The sequence below is a fragment of the Heloderma suspectum genome, chromosome 2 (assembly GCF_057233095.1).
Source record: "Heloderma suspectum isolate Gila_16-S chromosome 2, 16-S_ref, whole genome shotgun sequence".
NCBI lineage: Eukaryota > Metazoa > Chordata > Lepidosauria > Squamata > Helodermatidae > Heloderma > Heloderma suspectum.
The window spans coordinates 125,782,172-125,801,810 of NC_139459.1; the positions used below are offsets into that span (position 1 = coordinate 125,782,172).

At 44.1% G+C, this 19,639-nt stretch overlaps 1 protein-coding gene across 1 annotated transcript in view; it reads right to left on the reverse strand.

The window, feature by feature from the left end:
• Positions 1 to 19,639, reverse strand: part of PALM2AKAP2 (PALM2 and AKAP2 fusion) — a 315,866-nt gene that overhangs the window by 118,148 nt on the left and 178,079 nt on the right. Inside the window, exon 8 of the mRNA XM_084834726.1 lies at positions 223 to 296. Coding sequence (XP_084690852.1) covers positions 223 to 296 — 74 coding nt within the window. The remainder of the gene's footprint in view (positions 1 to 222; positions 297 to 19,639) is intronic.

Below are 19,639 nucleotides of genomic sequence, written 5' to 3' on the forward strand. Positions count from 1 at the left end.
TGCATTCACCTCCTATACAATCGGTACATTCCACAGTTACAGAATAAGGCAGGGGGGAACCAGCATGTAAACCATGTTTCACAAATCTATAGAGTATAATACTTTCTTCATGAGTATAAGATACAAAACAAAAGCCATCTCACACGATACGATACTGGCTGCCATAAAGCGTTTGGAAAAGCATGGATGCACAGACTGACAACTAGGTTCATATCAACTCACCATGTCAGTGTCTGCCACTTGCACCACAGGGCTTTCACTTACATCCTCTGACCACATGTTAAATTCCTTTGGGTCTGTGAAGAGACACACAATTTTTAAACATTTGTTCTACCCCTAGGTCATTACAATAAAGAAACAATCACAACAGAAATCAGTAGCGCAAATTAAAAACAGACAAAATCAACCATAGTAGCATCCAGTCTGACAAAAAACGGCCTGGATCCAAAGCACTGCACTAGTTCCTCATGGAACTTTGGACTTGTGTTTTCTTAAAGAAGAGCTGTTTCAATTCAACCTTCTGTTCAGACTGAGGGCAATTTCAAAACAAAGTTTGTGATGTGGCATGGGAGACTTTCTCTGAGCTCTTAAACAGATAGAAGCCCTTTCCGAAGACGATTTACTTATCTACAGCACCTTCCACTAGAACACATGAGCTGTTGATGCCACACATGAAAACAATTACTTTACTTCTTTAACCTGGGTTCTTCTCCTTTGCACACGCTCCCATCGCAGAGCTGGCTCAACAGTTCCAAAATGAGGAATATCTCTTAAAACAGGGATTTTTATAAATTATTTATTACATTTATATCGCACCCTTTTCCTCTTGCAAGGAACCCAAGGCAGCTTACATGATCCTCCTTCTCTCCATGTTATCCCCATAACAACCCTGTGAGGTAGGTTAGACTGAGGGTCAGTAACTGGCCCAAAGTCACTCAGTGAGCTTCATGGCTGAGTGGGGACTAGAGCCTGGATCTTCAGAGTTCCAGTCTCACACTCTAGCCACTATACCACACTGGCTGTCACTGGCCAACATCTGTGTTCTTTGGGCACTTTATTTTACAGATAAAGTGGAAAATAGTGGAGGTGTGTTACATTCTCAGTGTAAAAGCATTACATTAATAAAGAACTCAGTTATTGTGAAATCTTCTTTGTTAAAATTGTTTGGAGCCCAGATAATATGTGAGCCACATTTGGCTCACGGGGTTGTTCTTTGCCTATCTCTGCCTTAGCATAAAGAGCATCAGAGTGGTTTAAAAAAGGGCAGCATACTATATGGCCATTATTTCATACTTCACAGCTTTTACTTGCTTTACTTTATGATTTTTCTCCAATATCAAGAGACTTACAGACAACATGTACATAGTAAAGGGAAATTGGGGAACATATAGAATTCAAAGTTAGGATGGGCAACTTTTTTTTTTTAAAAAAAATTGCACCCAGGATCATGGAATCCAAAATCTAAACACGCTATACTCAAAACTGCAGGCTGAATGAGCACCAGTTCATGTTCCTGATGTTAATTTCATCTATCTTTTTTGTCTGGCTGGGTTGCAGGCAGGCACATTCAATGAGGTGTAGGCCTTGTAAGGCAGCTCAATCAGCACTAGCTGGCTGGGCAGCTTTGGATCCACCTGTATGCACTAGCTTCACTTATGTTGAGCGCACTGCTGACTTATTTGTTCCCTTTGACTCACTGATGATTTCAGCCCTGAATAGCATGTTGGATGGTTGATGGAACAGCAACAATCAGAGGGGTAGTGTGTGTGTGTGTGTGTGTGTGTGTGTGAATAGAATGGAAACAAAGTGGAGGGAGCAGTCCATCTTCTCAGAGCCAAGGCAAACTCCAAAGGAGGAGAAGGAGATGGGGTCATTGAAGAAGGTTAAATTGGGCCAGTTCTCAGTCTTAACTAGCAGGTAAGGGAAACACTGCCTATTGGTTAAGATAGGAGACTGGCCAGATTCAACCCTCCTACACTTGCAAAAAACAGCCCTCTTGGGTAGTATCTCATGTGTGTCCTACACAGAGTAGACCCACTGAAATTAACAAGACTTAAGTTAGTCACAACTAACTTAAGTCCCACTCATTTCATTGGATCTAGTTTATGTAGGATCAACATGGGATACTACCCATTGACTCTAATTTGATATTAAAATATGGCATGTTATTACTATTGTTTATAAACAGGGATACAACAGGGATGGTATCAGGAGTCTGTATTGACTTCCAGTGTTAATCCTTATGGAGTCTAAGGATTAACACCCCAATATTTTACTCATGCACTTTCCCCCTCAAATCTCATGGAAACATTGACTTAAAAAAAAAAAAAAAGCTGAATCTTAACTGCTGCATCAATATAAAGTGGCTATTGTGTTGTTAAGTGAGAGTTTTCATGGTTTCACCATGTTGGGAAATGCAAATGTCTTGGACAGGCAGTTTTTTCATTTTTCCATTTACCTTAATTGTGGTCTAACTGACCCCAGTGCCATTTGAATGTTTTTAATGTGTGATGTTTTACAACATCAAATAATCAATTATTTTAGCATAGGAGAGTATATGGAATATGAAATAGTACAGGAGAATTTTTGTTTTACAAATTGTTTATAATCTTTGGGGTTAATTATGACACCCATAATGTGGGAGAGTTAAGCCAGGTAGAGACAGGGCTAATTTGTAGGTTGTCTCACTAGTTCTCAACCCTAGCAACTATTTCAGCACCAACAGTCTTCAACCATAGAACACATGAGCTAAGACCAGAAAAAAATGCCCCCAAGAAGGTGCAGACTGCATTTTCCTCACCACTGAGTAACTAGAAAGAGTCCTCACACAACAGAAATTAGGGGGAAAGGACTTTCATATCAGAGGATGTTGTTTTTAGACAAACTTGACTCCTGGCATCTCTTTTTTTAAGAAATGAAAGACCAGATAGGGAAGCATTATTTCAACAGATGTTGGAGAGGGATTATATTTTTTTCAGAGCATTGAAGATGCTTTGATGGAAGTGGCATGCAGAATGTTGAAGATGTTTGATAAACTAGGAGTGGAGCCAATTAAATTTTAAATTCATCAAATGCAAACTAGTTGGAAAAGGAAAAGAACACTGCCTGATTTGAAATTCAGATACTGATTACAAGAAAATGGAACCTGACTTTGAATGATCTTGACTCTTTTGCAAGAAGGAAAATAAGGGGTTTGGGCAGGAATATGCCATATGAATGTTTCTGAAGCAAGCAAACATAAGAAGAGCTGTGTTGGTTCAATTTCAGACCAAAGTCCTTTCTCTGCACTTTTTCCATCTCTATATTTTTTTGAGGTGCAGTGATCAGAACTTCACACAGTATTCCAAGCATGGTTACACTATAGATTTATATATAAAGGCTTTATTTTTTAATATGTTCGTAATGATCTCCAGCATGGAATTTGCTGTGATCTAATGGAACATTTTTACAGGGAATATCCTTTTATACTGTCGAACATTTTATACCCTAACATTTTAATATGTGCCTGGGAGGACTATTAGGCAACTCAGGGGGTCGGGGAGGTGCCACTATAACTGTGGTCATGGGCAGGGGGAGGTATGGCGTTGGAGGATTAACAGGCCAGCTGAGGAGAAGAGGGGCTAGACACCTTACAGTTGTCCCCTCTTCTGGTTCTTCCCCCAACCTGATGGTTCCTGGCAGCCTTACCAGTCTGCCCTCGGGTCTGGTGGTGCTGCTGCTGAATGCCAGGTCGGCCCAAAATAAAATCTCCCTCATCCATGATTTGATTGTGGATGAGGGGGCTGACCTGGTATGTATTACTGAGACCTGGGTGGGGGAACTGGGAGGGGTCACTCTCTCCCAGCTGTGCCCTCCTGGGTACTCAGTGCAGCACCAACACCGACTTGAGGGTCGGGGAGGGGGGTTGCTGTGGTCTATAGGAATTCAATCTCCCTCTCCAGGCTTCCTGCTAATTTGAGTGCAGATCTTGAGTGTTTGTACCTTGTGTTGGGTACCCGGGACAGATTAGGGATTCTGTTGGTGTACCGCCCACCCCGCTGCCCATCAGACTCCCTGCCTGAGCTGACGGAGATGGTCTCGGACTTGGTGTTGAGGACCCCTAGGATGATGGTCCTGGGGGATCTCAACTTCCATGCCGAGGCTGCTGTATCCGGGGCGGCTCAGGACTTCATGGCCACCATGACAACCATGGGGCTATCCCAACATGTCATCGGCCCAACGCATATAAAAGGACACACACTTGATCTGGTTTTCTCGACTGGGCAGGAGGATGGTGATCTGAAAGTGGTGGAATTAACATCTCCACTTTGTCATGGGACTCAACTTCCTGCTGAGGTTTAGATTCCTGGCAGCCTTCTCCCTCTGCAAGGGTGGGGGACCTATTAAAATGGTCCGCCCCCGGAGATTAATGGATTCCGATGGATTCCAGAGGGCTCTGGGGGATTTTCCTGCTGGTATGGCTGGTGCTCCTGTCGAAGCCCAGGTCGCTCTGTGGAATGCAGAGATGACTCGGGCGGTTGACACGATCGCACCCAGGTGCCCTCTCCCTCTAAGCAGAGCCCGGCCAGCTCCTTGGTATACACCTGAGCTGAGGGCAATGAAGCAAGAGGGGAGATGGCTAGAATACAGGTGGAGGAAAACTCGTGCTGAGTCTGACCGAACACAGATAAGAGCCCACTATCAAGCCTACTCTGTGGTGGTGAGGGTGGAAAAGAGACACTTCTTTTCCACCAGCATTGCATCTTCTCAGTGTCGTCCAGCAGAGATTTTCCGAGTGGTTCGCGGCCTGTTACATTCTGGGCCAGGGAGAGAGATGGTGGAACCCTCGGTAGCACGCTGTGACGAGTTTGCACGGCACTTTGAAGATAAAGTCGCTCAGATTCGTCATGAATTGGACACCACCATTAATGCAGTTCCATTGGTAGAGGCGTTCAGAGCACCGTCTGGTCCAGTTTTATTGGATGAGTTTCAGTTACTGAGGCCTGAGGATGCGGACAAGGTGCTTGGCCAAGTCCGATCTACCACTTGTGTGCTTGACCCTTGCCCTTCATGGCTTACTAAATCAAACAAGGAGGGGATGTCCGGCTGGGTCCAGGAGGTTGTAAATTCCTCCTTGAGAGAGGGAGTGGTGCCTGCCGCTTTAAAAGAGGCAGTAATTAGACCACTCCTGAAAAAGCCTAACCTGGACCCAGAGGATGTTAACAATTATAGGCCAGTGGCCAACATCCCCTTCCTGGGCAAGGTGCTTGAGCGGGTGGTTGTAGGACAGCTCCAGGCACTGTTGAATGAAACGGATTATCTAGATCCATTTCAATCGGGCTTCAGGAACGGAAACTGCCTTGGTCACCCTGTGGGATGACCTCTGCCGGGAGAGGGACAGGGGGAGTGCGACCCTGTTGATTCTCCTGTACCTCCCAGCGGCTTTCGATACCATCGACCATGGTATCCTTCTGGATAGGTTGTCTGGGTTGGGAGTTGGAGGCACTGCACTACAGTGGTTCCGCTCCTACTTGGATGGCCGATTCCAGAAGGTGGTGCTGGGGGATTATTGCTCTGTGCCTTGGAAATTGTGCCATGGAGTTCCACAGGGCTCTATTTTATCCCCCATACTGTTTAACATCTACATGAAACCACTGGGGGAGGTTATCCGGAGGTGTGGGCTGAGGTGCCATCAATATGCGGATGACACCCAGCTCTACCTCTCTTTCTCATCAAACCCAGGTGAGGCAGTGGCTGTTCTGAATCAGTGCCTGGGCACGGTAATGGACTGGATGAGGGCCAATAAACTGAAACTTAATCCGGACAAGACAGTGGTACTGTTAGTGGGTGGTTCGTCTGCCCGGCTAGGTGATATTCAACCTGTTCTGGAGGGGGTTGCACTCCCCCTAAAGGATCAAGTTTGTAGTTTGGGGGTGCTCTTGGATCCAGAACTGTCACTTGAAGCACAGGTGAACTCAGTGGCACGGAGCACTTTTTATCAGCTTAGGCTGGTATACCAACTACGCCCTTATCTGGACAGAGATAGCCTAGCTACAGTTATCCATGCTTTGATAACTTCTCATCTGGATTACTGCAATGCGTTATACGTGGGGCTGCCTTTGAAAATGGTCCGGAAACTTCAGCTGGTCCAAAATAGGGCAGCAAGATTGTTAACAGGGACTGGCCTGCAAGCTCATATTACACCAGTACTTTTCCAGCTGCATTGGCTGCCAGTCCATTTGCAGGCCCGATTCAAAGTGCTGGTGTTAACATTCAAAGCCCTTAACGGCTTGGGGCCAGGTTACCTGAAGGATCGCCTCCTCCCATATGTGCCTGCCCGGACCTTAAGATCATTATCAGCGGCCCTTCTCCGTGAGCCCCTGCCAAAGGAAGTGAGGCGGGTGGCTACTAGGAGGAGTTTTTCTGCTGTGGCACCCGGGCTCTGGAATGAGTTCCCTAGTGAGGTTCGCCTGCACCTACATTGTATTCCTTTCGGCGCCAGGTGAAGACCTTTTTATTTTCCCAGGCATTTTAGCATTTTAGCTCTCTAAATTTTTAGCTTTGCTGTTTTAAATCTGTATTTTAAACTCCTGCACTGCTGCTAGGTTTTATTGTGGTTGTATTGTTATATTGTGGTTTTAATGTTCTATATATTTTAAATTGTTTTATTGTGTGTTGTTTGGTTTTAATTTTTGTGAACCGCCCAGAGAGCTCCGGCTATTGGGCGGTATAGAAATGAAATGAATGAATGAATGAATGAATAAATAAATAAATTAAAAGTTAATATTAGCAACTAACTTCAAAATGGGCTATGTGTGCATGTGTATGTGCAACTATCATTAAAAGTCATTAAGGGAGGAATCCTATGGCCGCTAGTCAGTGACTAGAGAGCCATAGGATACATTGGTTTCTGGAAACTGACCTCGGAGTCCGCGCTGCCTCACAGGCAGCTTGGAACGGCCCTGTGCTCCATGCTTGGAAGAGGAGTGGGGAAGGCAGAAATGCTGGTACAACACATCCTATGTGTCATCCGGCAGCTGCTTTCCCCGCTCCACCTTTCTGTAGCTAGACAGCTGAAATTGGCTGTCTAGCCACAAATGTAGGGCGGCTGAAGCGCCTCTGTGCTTCTCCTGCCCTGCATTGGATAGGCGGTCGCCTCCAAGATACTTTCAGTGCACACCTAAAAATGTAAAGTGTGAGTGCAAAAACCTCATATATGGCTTATTCTGTTCAAATGTCTATATCCCATCTATCCAAGGCTCAGGGCAGCTTTCAACAAAAATGACAACAAAGCAGAATATCATAGACAATAGTTAGTAAAAACAATATAAACGTGTCTGGCAGCTGTGTCTTTTCATTTTTACTATAGAATAGGCACAGCGGCCCTATCCTTCCCACCTCCCCCCGCACCAATGCTAGGGGCCCAATCCGGAACAAGCACCCTGTATCTACTCTAGAGTAACAATGAAAAAAGATGTAGCTGCTAGACACATATTTAGAGCACAATCCTATGCATGTTTAGACAGAAAAGAAGTCTGACAACTCTCCGCATTCTCCAACCAGCCATCCTGGGAGTTGTAGGCCTTTTTTTTCTAACCATGCATAGGATTGCACCCTGAAAGTAATGTCTTTTTTGGCACTTAGTAGAGCTAGAATTTGGTAGAAAGCTGCAAGAACAGAGCAGCTTTGAACCTCATTGGAGAGGCAATTCCATAATCTCAGAGCAATTGCGATAAAAGTATCATATAGTTATGTTGTCAGCCAAGATTGGCTGCAGCTCCCTGCTGAATGGACACTCACTGGCAAGCCCAGGTTTGCCTTTGCATAATGTGTGAAATTACTGTGTGAAATGGCCCATAGTTTCATTGGGCACTGAGCAAACCAAAGAGGAAATATTAATTTAGGCAACCCGGATTTCCTCTGCTTGCTTGCTTAACTCTCTGTCTGCTCTGCATTGTCTGATCTCAATCTAATACAGGCTGCCTTCAGGTTATTTCTAAAACATTTTAAACGTCACTTAGGATATTTGAGCACAAATGACAATGGCAAGAAACTAATAATGGCAGTAAGCGATATCTTTCCTAGAACCTTCTGAAAGACATGTATAGTGTAATTTTTCTGCTTGGACTGTTGACACAAACTCCAATTGTTGAGTAGAAGAGGTAGATGGCAAAAGCAATAGCCTACAACTTTCCAAATTAGGTGCATGTTAGTTATTAGTGGCCCAGTTCAGATGATTGCAGAAACCATGACTGTGAATGAGCTGTGGCGCGTCTTGGGTTTGTACACTGCCCCTTCTCTTTCTCTTCTGTGAAGGAGAGTGAAAGCTTCTGTTCTCCCTCTAAGAACAAACCACAGTTCTGCATAGCTTCCATGCTCAGACAACTGTGTTTTGTTCTAACCAAAGCAGAATCAAACCATGGTTTCAGACCCTGGTTTGTTAACTAACCTTGGTTTATATGACCATTAGAACTGGGTATTTATTGGGTATAAGCAGCTGCCTGCAGTAACTATGCGGTCATAGTATCATGCACTTGTACTCAGTTTTCTATGCACCACTGTAACTTAGGTAGATGGCTTGCTACCATGCTTGAATGCATGGCAGCCATGGGGAAGAAGAGTTGACTAAATGTAGCCTCAGAGCAACTTCACACATGCTTATAACGCATCAGAGCCTATGGTTTTCTGTATGTGTGCTTGACAGTGCATGTACCAATGTCTGTTCAACAGGTATGTTTCCAGAAACATCAGCTGGCAAGAATGCACCAGCTCAGGGTCTGATTGGTGCTTGCTGTTTCTCTCATATGCTACTACTGTGATATAATGTTCATTGGCTGCCAGTCCATTTCTGGTGCTAATTCAAATGGCTAAACAGCCTGGAACCTGGATATCCTAAGGATCACTTCCTCTCCTATAAATCCACATGCATGCTTAGATTTTCAGTGGAGGCCCTGCTCCATGTCCCCCCACTGGATGAGAAACAGCAGGTAGGTATGCAGGACAGGGTCTTTCCGGTGGTAGCTGCCATCTTGTGGAACTCTTTCCCTTCCTATCCATTTGGCCAGGGCATCTACCAGGTCAAGAACTTAATTATTGACCTGGGTGGAAATTGATGATTGGTTTTGATTATCTTATGTTGACCTCTTTGGGTTTTGCTCCTACTAAATTGTTGCAAATTTGCTGACACCCCCATCCAAATACAGGATTTTTTTTTGAGGGGGGGTAATTCATTGATTGTTAGCCACCTTGAGGATCCTGTACAGATGGAAAGGTGAGTTAAAATATTTCAATAAATACATAATTTAGTAAACAGGCTTTTTGATAACATCCACCTGAAAAAGAAAGCTTGCATACAGAAAAAAACTGAGACTGTGGGTTGATTTACACATGCATGTCCATCATTTGATCTCATCATCACTATATGACTCACAGTTGACTGTGTGAACTGACTACATTGGGGAGGGAGATATTATGCTGTAGGTGATATGAAAGTTCAATATGTGGAGCTTGATCAGAGATTGCTCATTTATACATGCAGGCTACACTACTACTACTACACACACCTACCTGGGAGTAAATCCCATTGAACTCAGTGCAGCTTTCGTCTGAGTAAACATGCATAGGATCGGGCTGGCAAATCACCAGAAGCTGTGGTCACCATGTTATGATCTTTATGTATATGTGGTGAACCACTCATGACATATAAATGTCATGTGCAAAACCACAGTCAGGCCTGGATCAGATGAATAGTGTCTCGCACATGAGTGCCTTGGGTGTACGTGGGGGTCACCACTGGACTTGTGGCTTGGCAGCTCTCACATGAAGGCTTCAGTCTGTGGCATCTCTCAATAGGGCTGGGAAAGACTCCTGTCTGAAACCCTGGAGAGCTGCTGCCAGTCAGTGTAGACAACACTAAGTTAGATGGGGCCACTGGACTGACTCATAGAATCATATAATAGTAGGGTTGGAAGGGGCCTATAAGACCATCGAGTCAATGTAAGGCAGTTTCCTATATTCTTACTGGTCTGTAGTCTTGGTTAGGCAGCATACACAGGAGGTGCGTCAACCTCTTTGTGGCCACCAAATACAGTCAGGGCCAGAAATATTGGAACAAGGCTAACTGTTTTGGCAGTTGGCCTCTGTCCACCACCACATTGAAGCTGAAAGGAAACACTCCCAGATGGGAGCGAAGTCAGGACTTTCAGCTGTAATTCAAGGGGTTTGACAAAAGTGGGGCACTAACCATTCAGGAAGTACAGCCAGTGGCATACACACACCCCCATCGTTGGGGGCTCATAAGTAATGGAACAAACCAACATCATTTCACACTTAAGGATTGCCTTTAATACCTGGATTAAAATCCTTTGCAGTCAATGACTGCCTGAAGTCTGGAACCCATGGACATGACCAAATGCTGCGTTTCCTCCCTCGAGATGCTTTGCCAGGCCTTTACTGCAGCTGCTGCTTGTTTGTGGGTCTTTCTGCCTTCAGTCTTGTCTTCAGTAAGTGAAAAGCATGCTCTATCAGGTGGAGATCAGGTGACTGACTTGGCCATTGAAGAACATCCCACTTCTTTGCCTTGAGAAACTCTGGGGTAGCTTTTGCTGTATGTTTTGGGTCATTATCCATCTGCAATATGAGTGGCGCCTTTCAGTGTGGCAGCATTCAGTTGAATCTGAGCAGAAAGTATAGCCCTATACACTTCAGAATTCATCCTGCTGCTTTTATCAGCAGTCAGGTCATCAATAAACACCAGTGACCCAGATCCATTGGCAGCCATACATGCCCATGCCATAACACTGCCTCCACCATGTTTGACAGATGATGTGGTATGCTTTGGATCATGAGCTGTTCCTTTCCTTCTCCATACTTTTCTCTTCCCATCATACTGGTACAAGTTAATCTTGGTTTCATCAGTCCAAAGAATCTTATTCCAGAACTGGGCAGGCTTTTTTAGGTGTTTGCTGGCAAAGGCTAATCTGGCCTTTTTGTTCTTGAGCATTACCAGTGGTTTGCACCTTGTTGTGAAGCCTCTGTATTTACATTCATAAAGCCGTCTCTTGACTGTAGATGTTGACAATGACATGCGTACCTCCGCAAGAGTGTTCTTGACCTGGCTAGATGTTGTGAAAGGGTTTCTCTTCAGCATGAGCAGAATTCTGTGGTCATCCACTTTAGTTGTCTTCCGTGGTCTTCCAGGCCTTTTGCTGTTGCTGAGCTTGCCAGTTACTTCCTTCTTTTTCAGGATGTTCCAAACTGTTGTCTTGGCCACTCCCACTGTTTTTGCTATCTCTCTGATGGGTTTATGTTGTTTCCTCAGCCAAATGATGGCCTCCTTCACTCACATGGACACCTCTTTGGACCTCATGTTGAGAGTTCCAGTGAACAGCTACCAAATGCAAATGTAACACTCAGAACCACCTCCAGGCCTTTTCTCTGCTTGATTGGTCATGGGGTACCCAGGAAACAGGCCACACCTGGCCATGCAGCTGCTTGTCAGCCATTCGTTCCATTACTTATGAGCCACCAACGATGGGTGTGTGTGTATGCCACTGGCTGTACTTCCGGAATGGTTAGCGCCCCACTTTTGTCAAGCCCCTTGAATTACAGCTGAAAGTCCCAACTTCGCTCCCATCTGGGTGTGTTTCCTTTCAACTTCAATGCGGTGGTGTAGAGGCCAACTGCCAAAACAGTTATCCTTGTTCCAATATTTCTGGCCCTGACTGGTGGGCTGAATTCAGCTTGGTGGATCACCCATCATGCAGTAGGTCAGTGATAGTGGGAATAAATTAAAGGCATTCTAGACACCAACCAGGTGTACTGTAGTTGCTGTGAGATTGAGCTAGGAATCAGTAAGTTTCTAGGTGAAATGCCCCTTGTCAACAAGAACTTAATTGTTGACCTGGGTGGAAATTGATGATTGGTTTTGATTAAGTTATATTATCATGTTTGGGTTTTACTCCTACTAAATTGTTGCAAATTTGCTGACTTTTCCTCCACAAAATACAGGATTTTGGGGGGAAATAATTGGTTGATTGTTAGCCACCTTAAGGGTCCTGTAAACTGACAATATAGGAACACATCTCACAGGGTTATTGTAAGCATCACTGAGATGTCTGTGAAATGCTTTGAGTGCTCAAAAGCCTGAGGTAATGGCTTGTATTATTTTGATTATTGTGTGCTTTGGGGCCTAAGCAGCTGCCTGCACATATTGCAGCATCAAATCTTCTTCAATACTAGAAATGAACTGGGTTGATCTTATGTTGATGATGCCACTGTGAATGACTGTGTAATGTTGTTCTCGGCTGTAATGGGCAAAGATATTGATTGCAGCTGTTGCCCCATGTGAGAGCTACTGACAACAGCAATTTAGATAATTTGCACTCTATAGAGTTGCTTATTCTTTCAGAAGGAGTTGCCACCAGAGTGAAAGAAAAGAAAGGGCAGTTGCCAGGGAAACCCCTTTGAAATATTTCTGTGGCTTGAAAAATACCTTGCGAAAGAATTCCTATATTCACAGTACTGACAGTCTTTTGAAAACCTGCCTCTTCAGTTCACCAAGTTGTCATAAAGGGCTATTATGTCGGTTGCTTCATTATATTTCAGAGCCATCATATGCCAGTACACAACCACAAGGAGATCTCCCACATGGAAGATCTATTTTGATTTTCTTCTTTGAGCAGCTTCATAACAGACCAGGTGTATTAGATGACCACCGTTAGCATGGTGATGGGTGGTGTGTGTGTGTGTCTGGGAAAGGCCTATATTTTGCAGGGACTCCTGGCAGTATTGTCTGGAGTAGTGGGACAAAGTTTGCATGCGTGCCCCAAACTGTGTCACGTTTTGCACCCTATTGACTTTGTCCCACGGAATTCAAAGGGAGCTGTAGAGGGCCAAGCTTGCTCCTATCTGCATAGACCTACCTCTTCATCTACCTCAGAACTATAGTGTGGCCTAGAAACAACAGCAATGTATTTTATATCTGTGATGCGGATGGAGGAGCGCATACAAACTCCCCCTAGGCCTAGGATGGCCATATGTTCTACTTTACAGGGGACACTCCTCCTCTGTTAGAAGGGCTACCAGAGGAAGGCATCCTCTGTTTGAAGGACTGTCTAGTCCAAAACTGGTTTAAAGATAAAGAACCTTAAGAAGGGAGAGCAGCAGCCCATTCACGGTTGGCACCTGGATGGCAGACTGAGCAGGTACACAGGTCACACCCCACTATGGTAAGATGTATTGCATTTCTACCTCAATGATAGCAATTTATTTTTAAATTTGCATTTTTACATATACATTAGCATATGCAAATATGAGTTCCCTTTTCGGGTGATACGTGTCCTCTTTTATGGCAATGTGTAAGTGGCCATGCTACCTAAGTTTAGGGGAAAGATGTGAGGAAGAATGCAGTGCATCAGCTGGTATTAGTTATAAACCCTTTTAAGTTATAAACACTTCTCTAAGGCACTGGGTGAAGATCTCATATCTTACCTTATATTGGAACACCCCCACTGGCTCCCAGTAAGTTTTCAAACTCCATTGGAAGCACCGGTCTTAACCTTTAATGTCCTACATGGCTTAGGAGCCAAACACCTATTGGACTGCCTTCTGCTGCAACAGTCTGCCTGTCTACTAAGATCATTTTTCTGAAGCCTTTCTACAGACATCTGAAGTGTGCTGGATGGTAATGGGGAGTGAGCCCTGTCTTTTCTTTTTCTTCACATTTCAGGGTGTTCATTCAATGCTGTTGGGAGTGAGCCTTTTCAATGGTGGCTCCTTGCTTTTCCAGTGCCCTCCCCAGGAAGGCCTGCTTGGTATCCTTGCTACTATCTTTTAGGTGTCGGGCAAAAACACTTTTGTTGATCTAGGCTTTTAAGAACTGCAAACATTAGCATTTTAAAACTTAAGCGCAGTTTCGATTTTAGTGTCTATTTGAAAGGGCACTCGCTGTTTTAGTTTGTTGCATTAGTTGGTATGCTATTTTATTATTTTTCATTTTGGATGTTGGTTGAACTTTTATCATTTCATACAACTTTGTTAGCTGTCCTGGGAACATACATTTATGTGGAAGGTGCAGGATACAAATGAGGTTGATAAATAAATAAGTGAGATACGTAATCATGGCCCACCTCATATCATTTGCCAAAGTAAAATTGGTGCCCGGGTTGTGCTTATTGCACAACACTGTTGTTTTTCTCTGAAATTGTCATTGCTAAATTGGAAGAACGTGTGTCAGCCTTCGCATGATCTAATTATCTGGATTTAGAAAGAGCGGCTTGAGAAATGTAATGAATGTGACTAGGAATCCTGCATTTCAGCATGGTGAGGGGTGGAGGGTGTATCTTTTTCTCAAACCAACAGCTGGATACACCATCTGGTGCCTATTTACAGCAGGGTAAACGGGAAATGTCTGTTTGGTATAAGAATGAGCACCACATTACAAGCCTGGCATTTCTCCTAGGATAGAGTGCTTAGGGATGCCAGATTGGCTAGTGACTGGCCTAGCAATGCTGGATTTTCTTTTGCCTTTTTCCTGTTGCTTGCAGCTCAGTGCATGGTCAAGCATCACTTTGCTGCCTGGATTATGGAGTGGGCTATTTTGTTTCATTTTATTTATTTAGATAATTGATACCTTGACCTTCTATTACAATAGCCTAGAGTTAGACTAGGTTGCCTTTCGGTACACCATCAGCATTCAGAATGTTATGACTTCAATTTAATATGACCTGCTTCCATTAGCATTAATGGGACTAAAAGGGTTTAATTGGATCAGGGTGTTAGCTAGTTAGGCGAACCACAATTATGGTTCTCCATGAGCTCTGGGGGTACAAACTGGACTCTACTAATCAAGGAGGTGGAGAACGAGCAGCCAAAGTAGTGAGAATTTTCTGTGTTGCATCAGACCAAGTGTCCATCTACTTCAAAGTGCCAGTCCAACACAGCAGGCATGAAGGAGCCATGTGCATGTTGCCCTTTAAAAAAGCTAACAATCTTACCCATCAGCAGGTTGGTGGAAACTGATTCCAGCCTTCCACTCTGTGTCCTGAAGAGCTGATCAATGGGATTTCAGCTTTTTAAAAAAGGCTACGTGTGCATAGCCCCAGGTGTTGAATTGGGGAGGGAAACTAAAACTGGAGCCATGTACCAGCATTAGCACATGGCAAACCTAAGCAAGGCCTCTGGGCCCTTTGATCTGGGGAGTGGGGCAGGCTCAGAGTCAGCACTGACTTGAGTGCTAGGCCCATGGGTCTGCACTCCATAGTCACAATCAGCATTTAAATTTCCCCACAGTGTAATACTCATGACAAGCCTAGTGCAAGCACTGTATTGCGGGGAAACTAAAATGGTGGCTGCACCAGCGAGAGCAGCTGTGTGGACCTGCTCCTCCTGTCAGCTCCACTGCCAGGCTGCTGCTGTTCTTCTGGCGTGTCCTCGGGCACTGGGGCAGCAGTGCTGAAAGGAACAATGGGCTGTTGAGGACTTAGCAGCACAGCAGTCATTTTAATATCCTCACAAGCAGTGCCTACGATGTATGCATCATGGACATTGCATTGCGGGGAAATTCAAATGGTCACAGCACCACACCAGCAAGGTCACACACCCCCGGCCAAGTTCTGGTTGCCAGCTAAGCCTGGGGATCTGTGGGGAGGGGCCTGTTAATTCTGTCAGAGAAAGGGGTCTGCTGATACTTGCGGGGGACACCAGGGCATTTTGCCAGGACCCTCTGAAACCTGATGCTGGCCCTGAGTGCGTTTCCTATTTCAGCATGTAGTTCCCCATTTAGCTAGTCCACAAGCCTGTTTCCATGCACGTTTAGCCCCTTGATGGATCACGGCACAAAGCCACATTCCACAGTGGTCAGTCAGATGATCTTTAGAAATCTGAACTGGAAATCCTCACAAGAATAAACACTATTACCAATTATAACAACAAGTAATAATTATTATAAGTAATAATAAAGGATAGATCCTGACTCTTCCTCAGCCAGCATGTACTCCGCATGCAGTGTAGTTCTTATTGCAGCCAATCACTTGGTGAAATGGGCAAGATGCGTTTCCATTTACAAGTGTATCCTCAAGGTGCAGGGAACAAATCTGCTGGAATTATTCCAATATTTCTTCCTTTCAACTTTAAGACACGTATATTTCTTGACAGCCAGTTCGAATCCATCTTGTATAGATTAAATGCTGTTCTTGTTATCTGAAATGCCAGAGAGCATTTACAAATGCTCTGTGGCTCATCTCTTAAAGCTGCAATCCAATGTACATTTTCCTGGGAGTAAGCCCCATTGAAAGCAGTGGGATTTACTTCTGAGTCAGCATGCATAGGATTGCTCTGCACAGGAGTTTTGACTCCCAATCAATTCAGATTGAAAGAACTATATTTAAAACATAAAACCATGCTGCCATCATGGCTTTAATCTTAAAAACATAATGCAAAGAATGCTAGAAATCCCTAGACCACAAAGCAGTTGTGTGTGTTTATTACTTCAGAACACACTTCAATATCCCTCAGTCACCCCTGAATAACTGATGTTCTGTAATATAAAAGATCAATTCTCCTGCTCCCCAGTAAATAGAAAGCTATACTTCATTGTTATGGGCTATATTTTTAAAAAAGTGACATGTGGTAACGTTACTACAGCTATCATGGAAATGATACTCTCCCTTTCCAAACTAGACAACATAATTAAAGCACGATATTTATACATATACTTTTTGTCGGCGTGCTAATATCCATTTTTATGAGTCTCTCTTTACCCATCACATTTAGAAATCTCTATCTAAATCCAGTGTTCTCACCTCCATTGGAACTACTATGAATTCAGGCTTCAAGAGAAGCTATCAAAATCATATTGTTATCTGTAACATTGATATTGCAGGCATAACTTGAAAAAACCCTCTCTTTATACACCTCCACTCTTTTCTTGGGTTTGTGTAGGCCACTTGGATTCTCGTCTTTGTCTTCAAGTGTACGGCTATTTCCACAAACTGAACTGTGCTGTTGTGCCTATCTACTGACCTCCAGGTATCAAAGCCTCCCTTGTGGAGGGCTCATAGCTCAGTGCAGCCCTTCCCAACCGGGTGCCCTCCAAGATGTGTTGAATCACAACTCCCAGCATTTCCCACCCAGCCATGCTGGCTGCAAAATGCTGGGAATTGCAGTCCTACACATCTGGAGGGCAGCAGATTGGAGAAGTCTGGCGTAGAGTTTTTCATACACAAGGGGTCAAGTTTGTTCTCCTGCATCTCAGGTTGCAAGCTGAGGAAGCTCTCTGCCTGGGAACTTGGGGAACCACTGCTTTCTGGAGTAGACAAACGGAGCAATGTTCTGATTCAAGAGAGGCAACTTCCTATGTTCGGAATGGCTCACTTATTTAGCATGGCCAGCTACCTGATGCAGAACAGCGAATGGCACCCGCCCCCCCACAAGAAAAGTGCATATTACTGAAGGGTGGTCAAGTTATTTTGACACCTGAGGCAGAAAATCCCACAAGGGCCTCTTCCCTCCCATCCCTGGCAGTAAAAATAACAACAATAATAAAGTAAATAGCAAACAATTTGCTGTTCTGTTACAACACTCAAAATTAGATGCCTGAGGCAGCTGCCTCGCTCTGTCTGATGGTAGGGCTGGGCCTGGTTTGAGCAGTTACTTGTAGCTGAAAAGAATTGAAAAGGAAAGGAAGAGTTGGGGATAAGAAGAGGTTCTTTAGCCAACTGTTTTTTCCATATTGGAATTGTCGGGGTTCTAGGTGCTGGCAACCCTGGTATTTGGGTAGGCAGCAAGTACCCAGAGCAGGTAAGCAGACAGATAAAGAGGGCTCGTACCAGTGGAGGCTGGTGGCTCCAATTTCGGTGGGGCTGTCAATCCATTCTGGGTTTTAGTCAGAACCAGCCAGAACTCGAAAGGTACAGGCTCACACTTTGGATAGCTCTTTTAGAGTTCTGGCTGGTTCTGACTGAAACCCAGAATGGATTCACAGCCCCACCGAAATCAGAGCCACCAGCCTCCACTGGATAGTACTGTATAGCCTCTATCAACAGTAGGTTTCCTAGACTGTGGGAATGTGGTTGCTTGACACTGGAGCTACAGCAGTACATGACCGGCTCCTGGGGATCCCCTGATTCCTGGGACCAAGAGGATTCTGATCTGTGATGTTCACATCTCCGTATGAACAACTACAGTTCCCGAGTTACAATTTATGACAAACATGGTTCGATCACTTATAGCAAGCAGCTATAACCAACTCAGGCTAGGATTCCCTGATCACATAAATAAGGGTTGTTGACACAGACTGCCAGTGTGCCCTTGGGGCAGTCTCTTTCTGTCAGACTACCTCACAGGGTTGTTGTAAGGGTTGTTGTAAGGATAAAATAGGTGGGTGGGGGAAAGAACTATGTTTCCTTGGAGGAAAGGCAGAATAAAAATACAATAAAAGAAATAAACAATTCTGAATTAACCGCCTTCAAGATAAGCAAGACAATGGCTTCCATGCACCACTAAATCCATCTGTTTTTTTTGGTTTTTTTTACTGCATTGTAATAAAGAGGGTACTTCATTTAAATAAATACCATCTGTATTTCATTTAAATAAAATATCCAGTCCATGCTAAGTAGGAGGTCACTCTAAGTTAAATCTAAACTTTATATATACAATTCTAATACTAAAATATGGAATAGTATTCATATATGTAACTCAAATAAACTTCATTTGAGCAAGGTTTCAGGGTGCTAATTTTGGCCAGGGGATGTGTGAACTTGCCTTTCAGGATGCCCTGTGACTAATAACAAAAGCTGAATTAAGTCCTCTCAGAAGCCATAAACAAGTGAAAACGAAATTGATGCCTGTAGGTAGACCTCTCATTTGAGAGAGAGTCTCCTCCCTTACCAGCCTGCCTGCTCACTGGGGTCGTCTGATGAGGCAGTCCTGGTAGTTGCTTATGGACCTGCGGTCTGTTTGGAGTCTACTCTAAATAGAACCGTTAAGAGTATTCACTCCCTCTCTGCAGAACTCCTTGGCCTGTTCATATCAAGCAGGTACCAACATTGTTTTGTTTTGGCACCTGCTTTTATTAAAACAAGGCTTCTCTGACTGACCTCCCAAGGGGTTTATTGACATAATCTGATTTTTAAAAATTGAATTTTGTAGTTTGATTCTTTTTTCTTTCTTTTATTGTTCACTGCTTGTGAATCTTGTTAGATATAGAGCGGTATATAAATTCTGCAAATAAATAAATAAATAAATCTGTCCTGGTGTTGTTAGGATAATTTCCAATGGCACTCTAAAACCTATGTTTAGGCACCCTGATCATATTTCTAGGTAACCCGGGAGCAGGGGTGGTTCTGTATTTGGGGTGATCGGGCAGTGTTCCCTCTGCCTCGCCTCTTTTGGCAGAGAGATCCTCCCACAAACAGGTACATTTGTTTCAATGTACGGTGTGCACCTGGCGAGCGCCACACATTACCTTCTCCTGTGATAATCTCAGTAGAATGCTTTATATCTGCCCTCGCCCCACCCCAGTGGCCACCAGTCACAACTGCCCAGGAGGGAAGATACATGTGAAGACACTGTAAAGCTGGCCATTTAACAAGATTGTTTCCTACCATTTTTAGGTTACTGAGGAAAGGAGATAAATACCAAGACAGTGTAAAGGAGGACA